The sequence below is a fragment of the Papio anubis genome, chromosome 8 (genome assembly GCF_008728515.1).
Source record: "Papio anubis isolate 15944 chromosome 8, Panubis1.0, whole genome shotgun sequence".
Classification (NCBI taxonomy): domain Eukaryota; kingdom Metazoa; phylum Chordata; class Mammalia; order Primates; family Cercopithecidae; genus Papio; species Papio anubis.
The window spans coordinates 56,495,973-56,513,162 of NC_044983.1; the positions used below are offsets into that span (position 1 = coordinate 56,495,973).

The following is a 17,190-nucleotide window of genomic DNA, read 5'->3' on the forward strand; positions in this document are numbered from 1 at the left end:
AAAACAAATGTCATGTCTGGTAATAGCTTGTCTTCTCACTGCACTTTTTCTTGTATTACATTCTCTTTGCTAACTTGATGTGTACTTAAATATTGATCTGTGATCAAAATGGACACAATGTAGAAATTTATGACTACTTAAGTGTGATCTTTTTTCAATCTGAAATCTGAAGTTTACCTACAAGTTAGAATGCTGTCCTAGTATCAAGAGTCTTGTACACTCATATGTATAAACTACTTAGAATTGGTTAGTCAAATGATTTTTAGGGAAAATATGTGAGCCAGAAGCATGTCATTACTGTCAGTGCTCAATGATGTAGAATAGCATGGTGGTGCAAAAAAAGTAATAAAAGAATTTGTTACAAAATGCTTTGTATTATAGTTTTAAAAAACATAGATGTAACTTATGAGTTAATTACTGTTAATATTATAAAAGATGTTTCTTGAAGTTAGTTTTCCGCCAGTACACGACTGTCTGGAGGAAGGAAACCCAGATGACTGCTGGGGAATAAGGAGAGAGGCCAGTTTGGGGTTGAACCTTTGTTGAAGATGTAGAAAGATGTTAAGTTAAATATACAGAGTTTGTGGATAAAACTTTGTCTTTTATCATAGGCTAATATGAATGAAGACATTTAATTTGGCCAAAAGATGGCATGTTTCGCTGTATGATATTTATAGTTTTGATTATGGTGGCGTTGTAGAACCTACTTGCATTTATGATAAATGTAGGTACAGTAGACCCCCTGCCCCGCCTCAGTTTCAGCTTTCCATGGTTTCAGTTTCAGTGGTTTCAGTTACCTGCGATCAACTTTGGTATAGAAATATTAAATGGAGGCCGGGCGTGGTGGCTCATGCCTGTAATCCCAGTACTTTGGGAGGCCAAGGCGGGTGGATCACGAGGTCAGGAGATCGAGACCATCCTGGCTAACATGGTGAAACCCTGTCTTTATTAAAAATACAAAAAATTAGCCGGGCATGGTGGTGGGCGCCTGTAATCCCAGCTACTCAGGAGGCTGAGGCAGGAGAATGGCGTGAACCTGGGAGGCGGAGCTTGCAGTGAGCTGAGATGGTGCCACTGTACTCCAGCCTGGGCGACAGAGTGAGACTCTGTCTCAAAAAGAAAGAAAAATGGAAAATTCCAGAAATAAACAACTCCTAAGTTTTTAATTGTGTGCCCTTCTGAGTAGCATGATGAAGTCTTTCACTGACCTGCATTGTCCCATCCAGGACATAAATTATTCCTCTGTCCAGCATACCCACGCTATAGATGCTACCTGCCCATCAGTCATTTTGTAGCCATCTTATGGTTATCAGGTCAACCGTGGCAGTGTCAATGTGCTTGTGTTCCAGTCACCCTTGTTTTACTTCAGAATGGCTCCAGAGTGCAAGAGTAGTAGATTTGGATATGCCATAGATAAACAGGAAAATGCTTCTTTTAAATGGAAAGGTGAAAGCTCGTAAAGAAAGAAAAAAGTTTGTGTATTGAGATATACACCTTATAAATAAATCGCAAGTATTATTTGTGGTAAGAATGAGTCTTCTGTCAAATTGTGGGGAAGGAAAAACAAATTTGTGCTAATTTTGCTGTTGTACCACAAACTGCAAAAGTTACAGCCACAGTGCCTGATAGGTGCTTAGTTAAGAGGGAAAATACATTAAATTTGTGGGTGGAAGACATGGATAGAAACGTGTTCCAACTGACAGCAATGGGGTTTGGTACTGTGCATGGTTTTGAGTGTCCACTAGAGGTCTTGGTACATATCCCCAGGATGAAGGGGGACTAATGCATAGAAAAAATGTTTCCCAAATTTGTTATAAATTGAAATGATTGTGAAATATCAGATGTGAAACTGTTAACTCTGTATTTCAGCCTTAATTCCATCTCCTTTGTCAAATATAACTTGATTTGAAACCAAAATTTAGTATCATAGTCACCGAATAAGTTACATTTGTTTTCTTCATTTTTTTTTTTTTTTCTTCCTGTAGATTTACCTTTTTGAGATTGGGTGCAGTTTTCCAAAATACTTTTTCTAATACTCTTCCAAAGATCTCAACCTTCCTTTACAGTTTGAACTCCTGTTTGTATTGCTTGCTTCCCTGATAGAAATCTGAATTTTTATAATTCCTGTTATTTCTTTTTTGCATTGCCTTAACAGGCATGGGTCTTTGAAAGCCCTGGAGCGCCTTGTGTGAACCCTGCCATTGGTATGCTGTGATGCTTTGCCTGTCCTGTGCTTAGGTTTATTCGTGATGGATAAGGCTCCCTTCCTATCACATGTGCACTGCTCTAGCAAAGAGAATAGACAAATTCTTTTCAGTTCTGATGTTGTGCAGGGTTTGTTTTGTTTTTTTTTTTCCCTTTAAGGAAAAGAATGTTGGTGGTGTATATCAGAAAAGATTGTTTACACCCTTTCTATCCCTTTCCTTTCAAACCAGGCAGGATTGAGTACACTTCTAACTCCACTGGAATATGAAAAAAGATCCCTTTTCAGCTTTCCAGAAATTTTTTAAAATGTAAAAGAATGTAGGAAATTGCCAAATCAGTTAGTTAATCAGTGACAACTGCAGTAAGTACACGAAGTGCATGCTTCTTACAAGAGCAGCTGGCTGTTTGCTGCTTTCTCGGCCCCTCTGCATGCTTGCCCTTGCCTCACCTCTGCCTCCTCCTCCAGAGGTTCAGTGTCAGCCTTATAGGAGCTGGTGATTGCCAGGGGGTCCCCAGACAGAGCATGGCCACAGGGCAGCTCCTTCCTTCCCTTCCTTCTGTTCCACCCTCACTTTTTGTAGGCTTCTGTGTGTGTATGTCAAGTCAGTAGCTTGAAATAAGTCTAGAATAAGTGGGAAAATCTTTCCTAATGGTGATTTAAAAAAATCAGGCTAATAAACATGGTGTCATTAACCTTTATACACCACCCTGGGCTTTACAAAACTCAGGATATTTTATAATATTAAGCAAGATACATACTAGCAATCAGCAAATTTTGTAAACTGTGCATGACTCTTCCATAAGTCTGCACTGTAAGCATTCTTGCCAGGTGGGTTGAAATATATTTCTGAAATTTAATTTTTTTCCTGTCCAAAATAAGTTACTTTAACAATTTTCATTTACTTATTTCTAGACCTAGCTCTTCATTTGATTTTCTTCTTTATCATATTACAATTAATTAGGATAACATTCAAAAGATATGAGATCTGGTGCGATGGCTCATACCTGTAACCCCAGCACTTTAAGAGGCCGAGGCAGGAGGATTGCTTGAGCCTAGGAGTTCAAGACCGGTTTGGGCAACATAATAAGACTTTGTTTCCCAGGAAAAAAAAAAAAATTTTTAGCTGGGTGTGGTGGTACACAACTATAGTCCCAGCTACTTGGGAAGCTGTGGTGGAAGGATCACTTGAGCCCAGGAGTTGGAGACTGCAGTGAGCTGTGATTGTGCCATTGCACTCCAGCCTGAGTGACAGAGTGAGACCCTGTCTCTTAAAAAAAAAAAAAAAAAAGATATGGGATAGATACACATGTTTTACATAGCTACATATTTGATCTACACCTAGATATGGTATATATGGATACATGTTTGTCATCATTTCTGTTTTGCCATACAGTGTTGAGTGCTTCAGGTGCTATTAGAATGTGTGCCCATATGTTGCTAGGCCATGTTGTGTACATGGAATGAAGACCCTGCTGGACATATTTTCTTGGTGTCTGCACTGGGGCAGCAGGTCAGCTGTCTCCACGTTAGGGTCAAGGTGCTGGCCACCTTCTCAGTGGGCTTAGCTTTTAGGAGTTAGCTTCAGAGAGTGGTATTTGAATTTTGAATTGCAGGGTGTAAAGGCCATTCTCTAAAGGACATAAATTTCCATGATCCTTGTGCTTTTGTGGCATAACTTATGTATGGGGTAATATACTCCTTTTGACCACTTAGGAAAAAGCTAGTGCTGTGGGCATGCACTTAGTATAAGCTGTTAGCCAAGTGCTATTTCATTAGTTGCCTTGAAAGAAACATATTAGCGTCAATACTGCATGAAGGAACAGAAGAACAACTTTTTTTTTTTTTTTTTTTTATCATAAAGGCTACTCAGAATATCCAGACTCTTCAAAGTTATGTAGAAATAACTGAAAGATTTCTGCAAGAAACCTGTGAAATAGTATGTTATGTAACATAGCATTAGATATTAATGTTAACTGCATTTTTTTGACTTGCACAAATGATTGGCAAACAGATGGGCATATCTTTAAAATTAACCATCTTTAGATACCCACTCCTTGTAAACTGTTACAGATTAAATTTTTCACTAAGGGCTGTTCATAATTCTTTGAATGAAGTCAGTATTGTTTATTTGTCAGACGCAAATGTCAAGACTACTTTCTTTAAGTGACATATCTTTGTATTACTTTGTAATATTATTTGTAACATGTGTCATTTGTTGTTGATCCATTATATTAACCGAGTGGTCAGTGTGTGCTGTGCTATAGGAGGAGCTCAGAGTCTGAGAGCAGGACTTCCCAAACTTTCACATGCACAGGAATCACCTGGGGCCCTTGTTAATAAAAGGCAGATTCTGGTGCAGGAGGTCTGAGGTGAGCCTGAGACTCTGTGTCTCTTACCAGCTCCCAGGGGTGCCGGGGGTCCTGTCTTTCAGGACTCCACTTCACATGGCCAGGGTCCAGTCTCCAGAAAGAGAGGGAGCTGAACACATAAGGACAGTAGAGTGCTTGGCACTTTTGTAGCTTCTGCTCATGTTGATGTGGTGCTAGTGCCAGTGAGGGCTTTGGAATCAGCCTGAAGAGGGAGGGTTGAGGGTCAGGAAGCTTCCAGAGATGGGTTTTAACAAAGGAACTGAGATGAAAAAGAGGCCAGGTTGTACAGTGAGGGGATAAGGAGGCCAGAGAAGAGACCATGGGTGTGAAGGCGAAGAAAGTGTGAGATAGCTGATGGATGGTTGGTAAACTTTCAGTAGTTTGATATACCTAATGGGGGTGTTTGTGAGTGCTTCAGGGGACAGAGGGAAGGGAGTTAAGGGAGTTGAGAATGGACAGGTCAATAAGGATTTGATTATTAATACCTTCAAGCATGCTGGAGCATTTGGAGTGGAACCTGAAAGCTATGGGAGGTCCTTTAAGGATTTTAATCAGGGAGCGGTATGATGTAATCTGTGTTTTATAAGATCATTCAGTTGGTAGTGTGAAAGTGTTGAGACCAGACTTGGGAGAACCGATTAGATTTCTAATTTTTTGTGGTTCACTAAACCATGAAGGCCTGATTACTTCAGAGCTAGTGTAAACAGGGAGGAGGAGGTAGACCCATAAATATCTGGGAGAGAGCATTAGCAGGTTGGGAAATGCACTGAATATGTGGGATGTACCGGGGCATTTATTCAAACTGCGAGCTGCATGAAGACAGGGCCACATCTGTTTCGTTCAACACTGTATACACAGTGTCTGTTAACCTTGAATATTTTTTAAATGAATGATGACAGGAAGGATCTAGGCTTATTTCCCATTTTTTGGCTAGGTCGAAGAGGTAGATGGGGATGATGTTGCTGTCATAGGGAATGCTAACATAAGGCGTAGCGTTGCGCTATACGATGTCAGTGGTTTTCCTTATTAAAAATGTGTCTCTTCTGTTAATATCAGCAAAATGGGAGATAACCTAGTAATATGAATGGAGGTTACCAGTGCAATCCTTATTGCTTTCTATGGTTTTATTTTTAATATGATGCTTGGGGACAAACAGACCTTAGAAGGACTTCACATACTTCTTTTTTTTTTCTTAATCTTTTTCTGAATTTTATATAGTTGAGAATTATTCCTAACAGATTGAAAATTATTTATGAAGAAATAGGAATATATGTTGGGAGATAATACAGAAAGGAGACATAGGTTGTAAGTATAGTTAACATAAAATATGATATATGGAAACATACCATATATTTCATCCCAAAGGGTAAATATGGACCTTTAAAAGAATACTAATCTCCGAAAGAGGAGAAAATATTTTTTTATGAAAGAGGATTGCTGCTATTTAATACGGTCTTTGTTAAAACGTGTTACCTCTAAGAAGAAATATATAGGAGTGCTATCCATAGAATTTTCTGCAGTGATGGAAATGTTCGTTATGGGCACTATCAAGTAGGTAGCCACCAACCACATGTGGCTTTTGAGAACTTGAATGTGACTTGTACGACTGAGGAACTGAATTTTAAGTTTTATTTAGTTTAAGTAGTTTAAATAGCAACATGTGGCTGGTGGCTGCTGGATTACACAGTACAGTCATAGGGTATTGGCAATGTCCTAGCATACTAATGAGGAAGAAAATGTGGTCTTGACCAGGAAGAAAACGTGGTCTTGGCCCCGCTGGCCAACCCAGGGGGTTCAGGAAGGGCATCATTTGACCCATGAAGCAAATACGGAAAATACTTTGTGGTGAACTGATATGCTGGTGTTGGTGACTTGGGGGGCACTTCCTGATTCTTTATCCAGGTTCTTGTCAGTTGGATAGATGTCTTCTTCACCAGCAAGCATTGGCCCTGCTAGATGTTCCCAAGTGGCTGTCGGGGGCTGGGTTGTGGGTGGGGCAGGGGGAGGAGATTGCTGTTAACTGGCTTCAGGATCTAGCTGAAAGGACTTTACTTTGAGTGGAAACTCAGCAGTGTGAACCCTTTATCTTCGGTCTGTCCACCTACCAGTGTGTGGATTCTTTGCCCCTCTTGATATGTTTTGTAGCCTTGATGATTGAGAGGTGTCTCTATGGGTTATGATGAGGGTTGTGATGTGCTGTTTTTTCAGCTGCACGATGCTTCCTTGGAAATTCTGATTCATGCTCCACCCTCATCCCCAGAATCATTACCACAGCTGTGTTCTATACCTTACGCTCTTTGGAGGTAGAAGAGAGAAATTTGAGTAGAACAGATTTCTATTTGAAATTTGTTTGATTTTGAACAAATTCAAACCATAAACAGCAAAATAGTCTTCAGGTTCCAATAGGCAATATTCTATGATTTCACTGTTGCCCACTTGTTGGCTGTTTATCAAAAAAGTTTCCCTTGGATGACATTTTACTTACACAATTGGACGTATAGTGGTTGAGCTGTAGGGGATACTTGCATGCGAAAGATGGTATTATTCGCCTATCTCCTTGCTAGGTTTCTAGCCCATACCTGTAACACAAAAAGGTTCTGTGTCACTACCAAATTAAAACTCAGCTATACAAATACCATTCTACTTTGAGAAGAGTGTAGTAAATAATTGTTTATGTTGTTTTGAAAGGTCAGAAAATCACTATATATAAAATAAATGTAGTAAGTAAAAATTTTAAATGAGTTATGATTAACAAATTTTATATATACATATATTTTTTCAAAATATTAATGTTTTCGGTGACATTTCTTTCATCTTGGTTTCTTGCGCACCCATTGCTTTTATCATTGATTCTGTGCTTGGATCTGCCCATTTTTCATTTGACTATTTTCCAGTAAAATTTACCAATAGCTCCAATTTGGTGTTGATATATGCTTGTTTCCTAAAAGTAATATATGGTATAATTTAAAAACATTTTTGGAAAGGAAATTCACTTCTATTTGATGATGGCAGCATTGTTTTAGTGATTCTCTGAATAAAACAGACTTGATGTAGGCCTTTAATATTTTGTCCTCGCTAGTAAGCTGCCATTTCAGTCATTCATTTCTTTCATGTTTGGGAACTGTCACTAAAATGTTTGGTAGAAGAAGTTTACTCCTCTCAGTCTATAAAAGGATTTTTTTCATCAGTTAAATGAGGAGGGATTTGGATTAGAAGGTCTTCAGAGTGCTTGCTAACTCTAAAATGTTTGTAATTGGTTTCACAGTGTGCCTCTAATGTTGATGATTCTGTTAGTTGAGTGGTCTCATTGTGACCCCTCCTCACCCCCAAACACATGCATCTTCTGAACCGTCCTTTCGTTCACATCTCAGAAAATGCTAGCCAATAGGGCACTGAGTAGAAACTTGAATTACTATGTCTCCATTATATGCATCTGTACCGTTTGCTTCATATTCTCACATTTAGTTAGACTATTCCTTATCAGAAGTTACTGAGAAGTATTTTGTAAAATGGTAACTGATGTTTTTAATAACATAAGCCCTGAATCTTAGTTCTTATTTAGGAGATTCATCATTTACAGATATATAAGCTCCATGAGGACAAGAGGGAATTTTGTTTTATTCACTGATCTCTCTCCAGCTCTTAGACTAGTGCCTGGATCACAGCAGTGCTCAGTAAATATTCAAATACATTTTGAATAAATGATTGTGATTTGAGAGTTAATTTTTATGTAAAGCCAAATAAAACATAAATGCAACTCAAATGTTTATTACCCAGGTGATAATTATGAGACTTAAAAAAATGTCATTGCTAATTTGTTATTTCTGTTTCTTCTTTTTAAATACTTTATGCTGTCCAGTATGGAAGCCACAGCCCCATATGTACATTTTTTCACTTGAAATGTAGCTAATAGGAATTGAGATATACTGTAAGTATAAATTACCTACTGGGTTTCAAAGACTCAATACCAAAATATGTGAACTAGCTTATTCATTTTTTCGTATTGATTACCTGTTGAAATGACAGTATTATGCATTTATTGGGTTAAATAGAAATTGATAAAATGGATTTCACTTTTTTGGTCTACTTTTAAAATGTAGCTACTAGAAAACTAAAAATTACATGTAATGGCTCGCATTTGTGGCCCATTGAACAGCGTTCATCTAGACACAGAAAATCTAGATATTGTCTGTAGACAAGGGAGAAGCTTTCAAAATAGGGCTTTGAATGAATATCTTTTATAGAAACACAAAATTATACGTTGCAGCTGCGACTTGGGAAAGTGGGCTTTCAGATGGTCTTGATCAAATTTAAAAAAAGGACCAAAACAAATTAATTAGATTAGCTCAAATCAGAAATATGAAATGCAGCTACCAGATGGATTCCTGGCATAGTTGCCAGCTGGGTCTTGAGGTCAGAAAAGGGGCAGGAAGGCGTTGGTGGCTGTCCCAGTGAGTGGTCACTAATGACAGACTACAAAGCCAGTTTTTGAACTTCTCTGCCTGGACCTTACCTGAGCATGATTGTAGTTGTGGTGAGCGACATGCTTAGTTGATACCATATAATGCTGGCGTTTTTCATGCCTCTGGGAGATGGACACTTAGTAGAAGGGTGTAGGGAACAGGAAGAGGAGTACAGCCAAGGGTCAGTATGGTTACTGTCAGGGAGGGCTGTTTTTTCCCTACTAATGCCGTTAGGCAACTTGTCCTTCTTCTGAATCTTAAGCTGATAAAAAGTAAGCACCAACTTCATCGCCACTTCTCCAAGCTTGATCTGGCTCTGCCTCTCTGCCTCTGGGCTCAGTGGGCTTGCAACAGAAGGTCACCAGTGGGCTAAGCCATCCACTCCCTCTCGGATCACTTTTACCTGGAGCTGGCCTGGAGCCCCATCCAGTCAGTAGCATTTCTTCCCGTAACAGTTGGCAGACCCTGGAGGATGAAGCTGCTCCCCAGGACACATATGTAGATGTGACTTTCCTAAAGCTAATTTGAAAGGTTGTTTTGGTAAGTGGTTGGTCTGCATGGCTGGTTTAAGCTATTATCAAGTCCATTCCAGTATTTATTTCTTTCAAAGTTAAAATGAGCCTTGAATAAATGACAACTGACTGCTTAGCCTTCTTAGGAGTGTATTTAATTTTATGAATATTTGTTGCAACTGGCACTGGAGATGTCTACTTCTCTTTATTTTGGATTTTAAAATAGTTGCATAGTAGAGCAGCGTGTTTTCAGTAAAATGGCTTTCATGTTCACCTTATTTTCACCCATCTGACCTCTGCATTTGGAGAAAGTAGATCAGAAAATTCATGGCAGTTAGCGGCGGAGTGAAGAGACCTTTGACTTTAGCTGACAGCTGTCACCTGAAAACTACGGACCTGGAGACCCTCTCAGGTGTTATGTCTGTAGTTCTGACAGTGAACAGGAATGTTGTTTACATTTTCTGTAAGCAAAATTCTCCCCTTGTTAGGAATGTGTTAGAATAGGGCAGGCAGAAACAGAATTTTTATGTGTCTTACTGGTAAGTTCTCAGGAGTGTTGGTTAGCCCATTGTTCATTCCCATGCTCTTATGGAAGCGTGTCAGTAGAATTTATGAGTGTGCCTGTTTATAGCATCACTTTGGAAATTCTTCAAGATACTGTTTTTTCAAGTGGGCTAGTATCACACAATGCTTAATATCCTTATAAAAGAGAAAAAAATGAGTGAAATTCCAAAGATGTTTGAGATTTCAGTCATTTTCTCTATATGAATTAGTTCTTTATTAGGCCGTTGATTTAATTAGCACTCAACAAAAACACTTTCCTGTTTAGATTGTCAAAGCATTCTTTAAATTAGTTATTTTAATCTGACACAGGGTCGTTAGGAAGACTGAATAAAATGCAGCATGTTACATAGTGTATACTGTGCACTGGAAGCACTTAGGGTGCGAACACAAGTGCCTGCCCACTTGTCTCCCTACCTGCTTAGGTCCTGCCTTATCCCAAAAGGACTTAAGGCAATGGTGAAGAGAGCATATTTTGAACTTTATTCTGTTAAAATAATTGTCAGTTCTGGAGAAAGTTGTGTTTCTAGTTATGAGAATAGTCATTGTCTACAAAGTATCCACTCAACTAGTTTCCTCTTGAGTGGTCACATGGGATTCTGGTCCACCAGAGCCCAGCGTGCCTGCGGGTGAGTAATGAGCCTGGTAATTGGGCTGCTCTGTGTCAGTGCAGACTGGGACCATGGTAGGCTCAGAGCCACGAGTGAAATTGGTCCTCTTGGAGAATGAAAGCTTTTCTTTTAGTCTCCTTCTGAATCTTGTATATTTCTGCCATTAAACATAATGAAATTATGTATTTATTGTCCTGTTCTCAAGGTTGCTTTTCAACATCATTATGAACACTTTCTTGTTAGATGCCTCTGTTGCAGTTACATAGTTGTATGTGGGCTGTAAATATCTAATTCATATGAAATGACCGATTTTGGTATTTGTATAATCCTCTAGTCAATTTAACTAAGTTGAGCTTTTCACAGCCCTTGGTGCTGCTGTTGCTCATCTGATTACACTGCTCAGGGGAATAAGGTTAAGGGCGGGCTGTTGGTAACCAGAGCATTTCTAGGGCTTTAGTTTAGCAGATGAGCTGCTTGGCTATATTCATACATCTGCTTGCCTGCTGTGGCAGCTGCTGCTGCTTCATGTTGTGTTCTTTTGTTCTGTTCCATTCAAGAATGGAACGCTAGGAAGTGTAGTGAATGGATTAATTTAAGGTTAAGGTTAGTGTTTTGCTTGCTTTCTAAGTAACTGATCATAATGATGCTTCTGGTAGAAACTAATGAGTTTCTCTTAAAGTGAACTAAATTTATAAAATACAGCTCAGTGAGGGAGCTAGATTAGTATTGTTGATGGGGACCAAATTCAGATGTACAAAATACTGGCAGTTTTATCATCGGATCCTAATTCTTTGTTTTCTTCCTTCTTCTCTCCCACCCCCAACTCCCTTCTAGGACCTATATCCAGACTTTGCCTGACACTGCAGGGTCCAAGAGAATTAAAGAAATATGGAATGACATGAAGAAGATTAGTTAAGGATTATAGGCTTTGAGGGCAAACACCTCAGTGAAGTGAAGCACAGGCAAGCTCCTGAGCTGTGGTTTGGAGGAGCTGTGTGTTGGAAGAAGATGGCAGATCCAGGAATGATGAGTCTTTTTGGCGAGGATGGGAATATTTTCAGTGAAGGTCTTGAAGGCCTCGGAGAATGTGGTTACCCGGAAAATCCAGTAAATCCTATGGGTCAGCAAATGCCAATAGACCAAGGCTTTGCCTCTTTACAGCCATCCCTTCATCATCCTTCTACTAATCAAAATCAAACAAAGCTGACACATTTTGATCACTATAATCAGTATGAACAACAAAAGATGCATCTGATGGATCAGCCGAACAGAATGATGAGCAACACCCCTGGGAACGGACTCGCGTCTCCGCACTCGCAGTATCACACCCCACCCGTTCCTCAGGTGCCCCATGGTGGCAGTGGTGGCGGTCAGATGGGTGTCTACCCTGGCATGCAGAATGAGAGGCATGGGCAATCCTTTGTGGACAGCAGCTCCATGTGGGGCCCCAGGGCTGTTCAGGTACCAGACCAGATACGAGCCCCCTACCAGCAGCAGCAGCCACAACCACAGCCACCGCAGCCAGCTCCGTCAGGGCCCCCTGCACAGGGCCACCCTCAGCACATGCAGCAGATGGGCAGCTATATGGCACGTGGGGATTTTTCCATGCAGCAGCATGGTCAGCCACAGCAGAGGATGAGCCAGTTTTCCCAAGGCCAAGAGGGCCTCAATCAGGGAAATCCTTTTATTGCCACCTCAGGACCCGGCCACTTGTCCCACGTGCCCCAGCAGAATCCCAGCATGGCACCTTCCTTGCGTCACTCGGTGCAGCAGTTCCATCACCACCCCCCTACTGCTCTCCATGGAGAATCAGTTGCCCACAGTCCCAGATTCTCCCCGAATCCTCCCCAACAAGGGGCTGTTAGGCCACAAACCCTTAACTTTAGTTCTCGGAGCCAGACAGTCCCCTCTCCTACTATAAACAACTCAGGGCAGTATTCTCGATATCCTTACAGTAACCTAAATCAGGGATTAGTTAACAATACAGGGATGAATCAAAATTTAGGCCTTACAAATAATACTCCAATGAATCAGTCCGTACCAAGATACCCCAATGCTGTAGGATTCCCATCAAACAGTGGTCAAGGACTAATGCACCAGCAGCCCATCCACCCCAGTGGCTCACTTAACCAAATGAACACACAAACTATGCATCCTTCACAGCCTCAGGGAACTTATGCCTCTCCACCTCCCATGTCACCCATGAAAGCAATGAGTAATCCAGCAGGCACTCCTCCTCCACAAGTCAGGCCGGGAAGTGCTGGGATACCAATGGAAGTTGGCAGTTATCCAAATATGCCCCATCCTCAGCCATCTCACCAGCCCCCTGGTGCCATGGGAATCGGACAGAGGAATATGGGCCCCAGAAACATGCAGCAGTCTCGTCCATTTATAGGCATATCCTCGGCACCAAGGGAGTTGACTGGGCACATGAGGCCAAATGGTTGTCCTGGTGTTGGCCTTGGAGACCCACAAGCAATCCAGGAACGACTGATACCTGGCCAACAACATCCTGGTCAACAGCCGTCTTTTCAGCAGTTGCCAACCTGTCCTCCACTGCAGCCCCACCCGGGCTTGCACCACCAGTCTTCACCCCCACACCCTCATCACCAGCCTTGGGCACAGCTCCACCCGTCACCCCAGAACACCCCGCAGAAAGTGCCTGTGCATCAGGTAAGGGGACACAGAGCCTGCCTCTGCATTGCAATGTGAAATTCAACATGGCTAACTTGTGTAATCGAATTTTTCTTTAAGCTATGAAAATCTTTTCCATTATGAGTGCCTTAATTTTTATTTGTTATTGACTTATGCATTTATTTTATTCAGGCAAGAATTCTTGAATCTCCCTGTCCCAGGGATTGTGCTAGATGTTAAGGGTATGTAGATAACTAAGACTTGAGTCCCTGCCGACAAGGAGCTAGGTCGCCACTAGCAGGGAGATGGACAGAGACTCAGAATGCTCATGAGACATATGCTTTTGTTTCCTTCTCTGAATTCTTTTTTATTCTTTTTCTTTCTTTGTGTGTGTGTGTTTTAAAAATACACTGACACTTGGTTTCTAGCAAAGATTTATGTGTGTGTGGTAGTCTCCTCCATCTCTCCTTTTATATTGATATTTTTCTTGGGAAGCTGCAAAATGTATACTTCTGTGACACTTATTTTACTAACTGTTGAATTTGTTAATATGAGTTTAAATTGCAAACTGTAGAAAATCACAGTAAATGATAATTCACAGAAGATGTTTGGTCTCTAAAAGATTTGGGTACCCTGCACTGAAGTAGGGAATCTTCCTTTTTTGTAAGCTGATATTTTTGTTATCATTTAGAATTTATAAAAGAACAGATTTAAGTTTTAAATTATCATATTCACAAAGACATCTTTCCATTATAAATTTTGCTGTTTATGCCCTAGATCTGTGAAAGATAAATTAATGCCTATGTATACAGATTATTCTTAGTGCTATTCAAAAATATATACTTATTATCTACCAGAATTACAGTTCTGTTTTTGGGGTGCACAGTAGCTGATTTTAGTGCTATAAAGCATAGTGATTGTTTTGATGCACTTATTATCAATTTTGGGGAAATAAGACCTCATGTGAAAATACAAAAGAGTGAAAGACCAGGCATGATTATGTGACAAGTGTCCAGAGAGAGGAGATAACCTGTAGTTGAGGGTGTTTGGAATTTGGGTACGCCTTACCCAGGGAGGTGAACCCAGGTCAGCAGTTCAGATTGAGGGATGGTTTGCTAGACAAGGGCACAGGAAGTCAAGCTTGCTGCAGGTAATAGGTTGGAAAGTATCAGTCAGGGCCAGATTGTTGTGATCTTGGATTCCTTTTTAAGGAATTTGGACTTAAAAGGAGGGGGGAGCCAGTGATATTGATTAGACAGTCCACAGGACAGATGGAGAAGCAGAAGATGAAGTATGAACCTGTCGTCCAGGCCTTTGAGGACAGTTTGGACCAGAAGGGTCAAACTGAGAGCAGAAGGGATTGAAAGCAGTGTTGAAAGTAAAAGGGTTTGGTCAGTAAACAAAGCCACTCAGGGCATCTCAGAGCAGCTTTTTTTTTTTTTAGTGGTGATAATTGTCTTTTATGCTTTTTGTCAGTTCATTTAAAAAAAAAAAAAAAAAAAAAAGAGTATTTTAGGCCGGACACGGTGGCTCATGCTTGTAATCCCAGCACTCTGGGAGGCCGAGGCAGGCAGATCATCTGAGGTCAGGAGTTCAAGGCCAAACTGGCCAACATGGTGAAACACCATCTCTTTTAAAAAATACAAAAAATTAGCTGGGCATGGTGGTGCACACCTGTAGTCCCAGCTACTCGGGAGGCTGAGGCAGGAGAGACACCTGAACCCGGGAGGTTGATGTTGCAGTGAGCTGAGATCATGCTACTGCACTCCAGCCTGGGCAACAGAGTGAGACTCCATCTCAAAAAAATTTTTTTTGTTGTTTTTTGTTTTAGTTTCAGCCAGGCATTTAATACAGAGCCTCTGAAGCTTCGTCCTAAGCTGGGCTGGGGGAGTGGAGGTCAGGAAGACTCCTGGGACCACAGGACAAGTAGTGGCTTCAGGAAAGTTGCCCTCAGCCGGTGGGCAGGGCAACTTCCCTGAAGACTTTGGTGATCCTCATATAACCACCCTTGGTGATTCTTACATAACCTCAGGGCAAAACGCCTCTCCTCAGAGCAGACCAAAAGTACTGTCCCTGAGGCCAGCAGACATGGGAGGCTTTTAGGATAGAAATGAATGTGACTTAGTTTTTAGGAATTATTATTCCCTGGAAAGTTTCTTAATAAGCAAGGGATATTTTAGAGCAGTGGTTTCTCAGACTTCTCATTCTGGCATCCTCTGTCTTCACCAGAGGGTGAGCACTGTTTGGAGACCTGCTGTGATTATAATCTGATCTCTGGATGAGAACTGTTGCTGTCCTCCAGATTTCCTGGGTTTTAAGAGTACAGATACCTCAATGGCTTTTTCAGAGGACATGTGTGAGTCTGTGGCATGTGAGCCCTTGAGCAGTGGAGGCTCCATGCATGCTGTGTCCTGTGCTAGACTTCAGGAGAGCCCACATGCATTCCCTCCTTCTTTGACTATGTCATTATAGGCAAACTCCGGATCTTTACAGGGATGTAAACTAGGACATTTGAGGTATTTTCATTCTAAGTACAATTATGTTTTCCATTTTGCTCATTATTATTTGCTTTCTTATTTCTGCTTAACTTTGCATTCTCTTCAGATTTTGAAACACTCACTTTTGAACATAAGGCTATGGCGGTGTGAAGTCTTAGGCACAGAACATAGACTTTAAAGGTAGAAAGGTATGTGGAGTCCAGCTCTATCATTTATTAACCTGGTGATCTTAGGCAAAGCATTTAACTTCTGTTTACCTCAGAGTTTGTATTAGTTAAGCAGGAAAAATAGCACCCACCACAAAGGGTGTTAAATTAAGTGGGCTTAACATAGACGGAGTGCCTAGTATAATGTCCACTCGATGGTATATATGTTAATTCTTTTCTAATTTTAGCTTCTGATCTCCTGAAGTGCAAACCTTGCTACATAATTATGTCATTTCCCATGTAGTTACAGTGTAAAATTGACTTTGTTTATTATTTATTGCTTTTTGAGATGAAGTCTCACTCTGTTGCCAGGCTGGAGTCAGTGGCGCAATCTTGGCTCACTGCAGCCTCCGCCTCCCAGGTTCAAGTGATTCTCCTGCCTCAGCCTCCTGAGTAGCTGGCACTACAGGCGTGCACCACCATGCCCAGCTAATTTTTGTATTTTTAGTGGACACGGGGTTTCATCAAAATTAACTTTATTTTTAAGGATAGGTTAAATATTATGTAATACAGCCTTAGTTATGAAATAACTAAATTTGATTTGTGCAAATATTATCCCCCTTTTAGCTTGTGTTGCCACATGTGAGGAGGATAATGATATGGGTAATTCAAAATACTATCCTACACCTTTAAAATCTCTGTCTCTGAATGATTGACATTCTACCCTAGGAAATATTTTTATTTAATTATGTTTTACTTTAGAGCTACTAAAATTATTTCAAATTTTATATATGATGGAGTAGTGGCTCAATACTATACCAGGTATCAGGGAAGATACCAGATTAGGTTGAAATGTCCATTTAACTTGATAATGGAATTATCACGTTCAGGTAGACTTAACTCATTCTTGAGTTTTTTGCTTTTTAAAAATAGAAATTATGCTCTTTATGTGTTTCCTGACTTCTGAATGGATATTTCCTAAATTATGAAACACGTGTAAGTATCTTTAAAGATAAGTTTAACTTTATATTGAAAAGTCAACAAAGAAAAAATATTAGAACAAAAAGGCCACAGTTCATCCGATGAAAATGAAAAATTACACATTTTGGTGTATGGACACTTCTTTAATGGAAGTGCTAGACTTTCGATTATTTGATAAGATTTACAGGGAAGGGAAAAACCCTAGCTTA

The 17,190-nt window shown here is 40.4% G+C and overlaps 1 protein-coding gene across 10 annotated transcripts in view; it reads left to right on the top strand.

Annotated features, from left to right (window-relative positions):
* The window catches only part of CHD7 (chromodomain helicase DNA binding protein 7), a 188,464-nt gene that overhangs the window by 50,702 nt on the left and 120,572 nt on the right, over positions 1-17,190 (top strand). For 8 of the 10 annotated variants that reach the window (XM_021942359.2, XM_021942365.2, XM_021942367.2 and 5 more), the window contains one exon: positions 11,557-13,395. In XM_021942359.2, the coding sequence (XP_021798051.1) occupies positions 11,731-13,395 (1,665 nt within the window). In that variant the 5' untranslated portion in view covers positions 11,557-11,730. Of the gene's footprint in view, positions 1-7,332; positions 9,579-11,556; positions 13,396-15,960; positions 16,043-17,190 lie in introns of those variants that run through there. The other 2 variants (XM_021942361.2, XM_021942368.2) reach the window with 2 other exon arrangements.